Source organism: Sinocyclocheilus anshuiensis, unplaced genomic scaffold (assembly GCF_001515605.1).
Source record: "Sinocyclocheilus anshuiensis isolate Anshui unplaced genomic scaffold, SAMN03320099.WGS_v1.1 scaffold467, whole genome shotgun sequence".
In the NCBI taxonomy this organism is placed as follows: domain Eukaryota; kingdom Metazoa; phylum Chordata; class Actinopteri; order Cypriniformes; family Cyprinidae; genus Sinocyclocheilus; species Sinocyclocheilus anshuiensis.
This window is the reverse complement of record NW_015549599.1, coordinates 496,310-501,609: the sequence shown is the minus strand read 5'-3', so window position 1 is coordinate 501,609 and position 5,300 is coordinate 496,310. Positions and strand designations below refer to the sequence as shown.

The 5,300-nt window shown below is 32.8% G+C and overlaps 1 protein-coding gene across 1 annotated transcript in view; it reads left to right on the top strand.

Moving 5' to 3' along the window:
* LOC107658648 (glypican-6-like) overlaps positions 1–5,300 on the top strand; it is a 103,923-nt gene that overhangs the window by 8,422 nt on the left and 90,201 nt on the right. Inside the window, exon 2 of the mRNA XM_016447291.1 lies at positions 808–832. Coding sequence (XP_016302777.1) covers positions 808–832 — 25 coding nt within the window. The remainder of the gene's footprint in view (positions 1–807; positions 833–5,300) is intronic.

Here is a 5,300-nt window from a genome sequence, read left to right as displayed (position 1 = left end):
GAGGCATATATATATATATATATATATATATATATTTAGCTGAAAGGACATGACTAATTGTTCATTTTTGCATGCATTATACCTTTAGTTTCATACATACACCTTGTTCACCTATAACGGTGATGTCTTGTTAGTGTAATTTTAATCATTTTTATTTGATATTTTGTTGTGTGTTTTTGTCTTTTTTCTTTAGTAGTTTCTGATTTTATTTTTAAATATGTCTATATAGTTCTTAATTATTTTTTATTTCAGTTTTATTTATTTTAGTAAATCAGGCTTAACTATATTAAAATGTGAAATGTTGTCTTGGCAACTAGCTGAAAAAAAAAAATGATATTTAATTTTATTTCAAATAATTAAAAAATATATATATATTTTTTTATGGTTTTAGTTTTAGTTAACTGTAATAACCCTGTGGCTGTATTTAGTACATCTGTGTGCATTTGTGTGGTTGGTGTTGGATGTTAATTGAGCATCAAAGCTGTCAGAGGCCATGTTGTGACATTATGTCGGTGCGTTCCTGCCGCTTACTGTGTCCTTGATGACCCCTGACATTGGAGACATGGCTAAAGTGCAGACTCTGTCAAGTGCTGCATCTTTCATCAGCAAGCGGGCGGGTGGCCCAAGGGTGTAAACCTAACACCATATGACACTCCGGTCTGAGCCTGAGGAGTTGGCCTGGGAGTGAAGGGGACTGGAAACAGATGCCCGCCCGGCGCAGCGGCTCTGATATTTTCCTTTTAGTCAGCCGGTGTATGGCAAGGTTCATCACAAAAGCAATCGTCTTGAGCCATCTGAAGCAGTCACATGGAGCTGCAGTAGGATCTGATGGGTAGGAATAATAAAATATATTCACCTTCACGGCCGCAGATAGCCGGTTCGTTGAGGAAGCTCGTGGTGTCTTTTCTGCCTGTCCTACCTGACTGTTAAGAAAGGCCTTTTGACTTTACAAGTGACACTGGACCAGCCTCGCTGGGACTGTCTTTCTCCTCTACTTTTCATTTGAAAATCCAGCCAGCCGTTTGTCCTTCCTTTGAAAGTGCACAGATATAAAGTGAAGCAACGGGCCCCGTTAGACATGCAAAACAGCCACAAAGTTTGAAAGTGAGCGCAGCGGTGGATTGCAAATTTGTTTTAAACACCGTTAAATTATTTATTTTATTTTATTTTGCATATGTGTAGCATGCCGCTGTGTCACTGGCAGTCACTGAACTGCTCTTTAGTTGACTGTATCTCTTTGATTCAATTTGCTGGTGTTAATGAGGGTCAAACTTGTTCCTATGATGCTGTTTAAATAGCATACTTCAGTGCCTCATAGATACCATCTTCATTTTAATTACTCGCCAAATACTATTTTTAATTGCAATTGGCTCTTAGTGAGCATTAAAACAATATTCTGGGTTAAATACAAGTTAAATTCCACAGAAAATATATATGTTTTAATATGTACCAGGAACCCTCTTACAATGTAAATCTCAAGTGCAAAACATACCCAATAGACTTTAATAATAAGCACAGCACACAAGCTGTCAACTTGTTTTTACCTCTGACATTTGGGTAAATTCTTATTTACACAAACAACATGACATGAACGTATGAACTGTGAACATTTCTTTAATTTTTGAAGTTACCTTCTACTAAAAGTGACTTTTTCCTCTTGAATGTACTTTTCTGTGGATGTAATTGTTTGGCTCTCACTATAATACAGCAGTGGATATTAGAAGTGGCTGTTTGTGACTTTATGACTTTATGACCTCCAGCAAAATTGTTCTCAATAATGTCTCAGTAAAGCCGATTGTATAGTTGACGATAATGTCACATTCACTAACCGTGTCTGAAGTGTTGCCTTGTCTGCTTGATATAAGTGTCTTTGGGCTTGTTTTTTTTTAATAATAATGCCATTTATTAATATGGCTTTTGTTTTTTGAGGGTGAAAGTCTAATATTTGGACTTATTTTGTAGAGGCAAGTCACTTGTTTAGGGCTTGTTTTGTCAGACCTGGTTGCTTGTTTTTGCATGTATTTGGGTTTGCATACAGTATGTTTGTGCAAAAACATTTTCAGGAATTGTGGATTAGTTTTTTTTTTTTTTAATCTGAAGTATTGTATGTAAAAGTTTAATATAAATGCACTCCCTCATACTGAAATTATATTAAGGGTGCGTTCAAGTCATGTCAGACGATCATATTTATGAGTTGAGTCCACACGAATGCCACCACAAAGCCATAATTGCGAGTGGGAAATATATATATATTTTTTATTTAATCATAAGTTTCCAATGGATGCACTACTGTCTTGAAGTTAAATTTGTTGAAAGTAATCATTTTTTTTATTTTTAATATAATAATGATGATGATGATGATGATGATGATGATGATTTGTATTATTTTTAAGTTGCATGTACAAAATGAGATAGTATTGTACAATAATAGCATATTTTAACAATATATTTAATAGTAGTAGTAGGAGTAGTAGTAGTAATTTATTATTATTATTATTATTATTATTATTATCATTATTATTATTAAGTTGCATGTACAAAATACAATAAAAGTTAGTAATATATTTTAATAATATATGTAATAGTATTTTTTTATTTGTAAGTTGCATGTACAAAAGTACATGTACAAAAATTATTGTACAATTATGATAGAATATATAATGATTCAATTTACAACACTTTCATAAACTGAATAAAAGTTTCAGTGAGAAAACATGTCAGACACAGTGGATGCAACGTCTGTATTGACTGTAAATTTGTTGAAATGGATGAAATTATTATTTTTAATAATAATAATAATAATAATAAGTTGCATGAGCAAAATCCAGTAGTATTGTACAATTATGAATATATAACGATTCAATACATGACACCTTCATAAATTGAATAAAAACAAAGCAAAACCACACTAACAGTTTTAAAATCTTGCTGACATTTTTTTTTGTATAAAACGTCTACAAAAATCTTGCTCCGATCAATCTATTGAACACACCTGATGTCGTAATTACGAATTTCCGACTCATTAATAGAAACTTTGAATCTTCAGATTCTCAATTACAGATCATCAATCTGTCACCCAAATTTCACAGCACTTAATATTGGGACAAACCCATTATTAGCAGCAGTGTTGTATAATCTTTATGAACATTTGAGATCTGCAGTCCAGCCGAATCTGTGCCCTTGAAAATTGTTGTAAGTATCTGACGGGCATGTGTCTTTATTACCTGTCTCTCTCGTGTGTGTGTGTGTGTGTGTGTGTGTGTGTGTGTGCGTGTGTGCGTGTGTGCCTGTGCCTGTGCCTGTGCCTGTGCCTGTCTGTGTGTGTGTGTCTGTGTGTGCATGAGCGTGTGTGTGCATGCGTGTGTGCTGAGTGTGGTACGGCGGTGGTGGGCCAACCGTAGCTAAGATGATTGTTATGGAGCCAGCATCTCGGCTGGAGGGTTAAACTGTCACTGTAGCTCTCACTGGCTCTTGTCCTCAGATGCCGTTCAATTAGAGCGAATTGCAGTAAAGGTCTGAGTGAACCTGCATGTGGGAGTACAGTACTGCAGCATTGGAAATGTGCTGAAAGAAAGGACAATTTGGTGAATCTTGGTCTAGAGAGCCATGTTTTAAGGCCCATAACATATGCATAGAATCTGATGCTTTTAGCTATGCAAGCTATGCAACTTTTTACAGCTAGTTACTCAGGGTTAATTCAGTATTGTTTTTAGGCTATTATAGTATTTATGGTAATACTTTACAATTAGGTCTCATTTGTTAACATCAGTTGCATTAACTAACCAGACACTTATTTAATATTTATTATTATTATTATTATTATTATTATTATTATTTAACTTGTATTTTGTATTGTAATGTATTTTATTGTATGGCAACATTTAATTTAGGTTAACTTGATTTACTATAGAAATAAAAATTAATAAAAACTTTATAGACAAATACTACTTAAAAATTACTAAAACTTTAACTAAAATTAAAATGACAATATAAACTATAAAAATAAAAACCTTTGCAAAATAATTATAAAAACTCTAATGGAATCTCAGTGATACTAAAACACACACAGACGTATGTATCTGCAACAGTTCCAAGTGTTGTGTTTACATATTTGCATTAAAATATGTTTTTGGCTCTTTGGTTTCAGTAAGGATGTGAATGTTCATCTCCAGAAGAGGATTTTATTGCTCAAAGGTTGTTCTTTCAGAGCTCAGGAGACTCAATTAAGATTTTAATTAATCTTAATTAAGATTTTAAGTATAATTAAGTATATTTAATTGAAATATCACCATCTATCTTATGTTTCGTATAAAATATCTTCAGAGAAATGCGAATAGACATAAACGTGCTGAAAACGTGCAACAGGAAGTGAACAGAGCTATCAAATTAAGAGGAGACACATTTGAGTATTTTTGCTTGAGAAACATCTGGGAAACTGAAGCAAACTTTTCTGTTTGCTTTCCATTTCAATTTCTTAGCCATTTTTGACAGCAATTGCAATTTGAGTGATTTTCTCTCTCTCTCTCTCTCTCTCTCTCTCTCTCTCTCTCTCTCTCTTTTGGATTAAAAGTTCTGTTGAGTATGTCTGAAGACATTGTTCTGAATAAACATACATGTTTCAGGAGTGTGATCATGCAGCAGAAGCGTACGGAATGTTTTTTTAAATTTTTTTTTGTGGGTGTGTGGGTTGTTTCTGTTGCCTTAGGCAACAGAAGCAAAGGTGCTTTTCAAGAGTTCAGTCAAGGTTGGTTTAGTTTGTGAAAGATGTGCTAAGTTGCGTTGGCATGTTTATTTCAAATATTTCCATCCATCCATCCATTCAATTTCCAAACTGCTTGTCCTATGTAGGGTTGTGGGAGTTTTAATATTTACTCCAATGAAGGTCAGGTCAACACAAACGTTAAGCTAACAGCTCACTAAACTCTTGCTCCAAGAATAATACACAGTTCATAAATATATATGAATATGTAATAAAAATATAATATGTAAATTAAAATAATTGAATAAATGCAATGTAAAATAAAATATAAAAAAACGAATAATAATAATAATGACAAAAACACAACAAAATTACTAAACAAACTAAAATAAAAATGAAAATGGAAAATATAAAAACGTACTTTTAATTAATTAAAAAATATATATAAAAAAATACAATTGTATTTTAAAATATAGCCGATTATAATATTTTAATAGTATCATAGTATTATATGCAATTGCATTAAACTGAACCTGAAACCTAACAGTTCGTTTTCTCAGTCGGGTAAGGCTAACATGTTATTAATTAACATTATTTATAT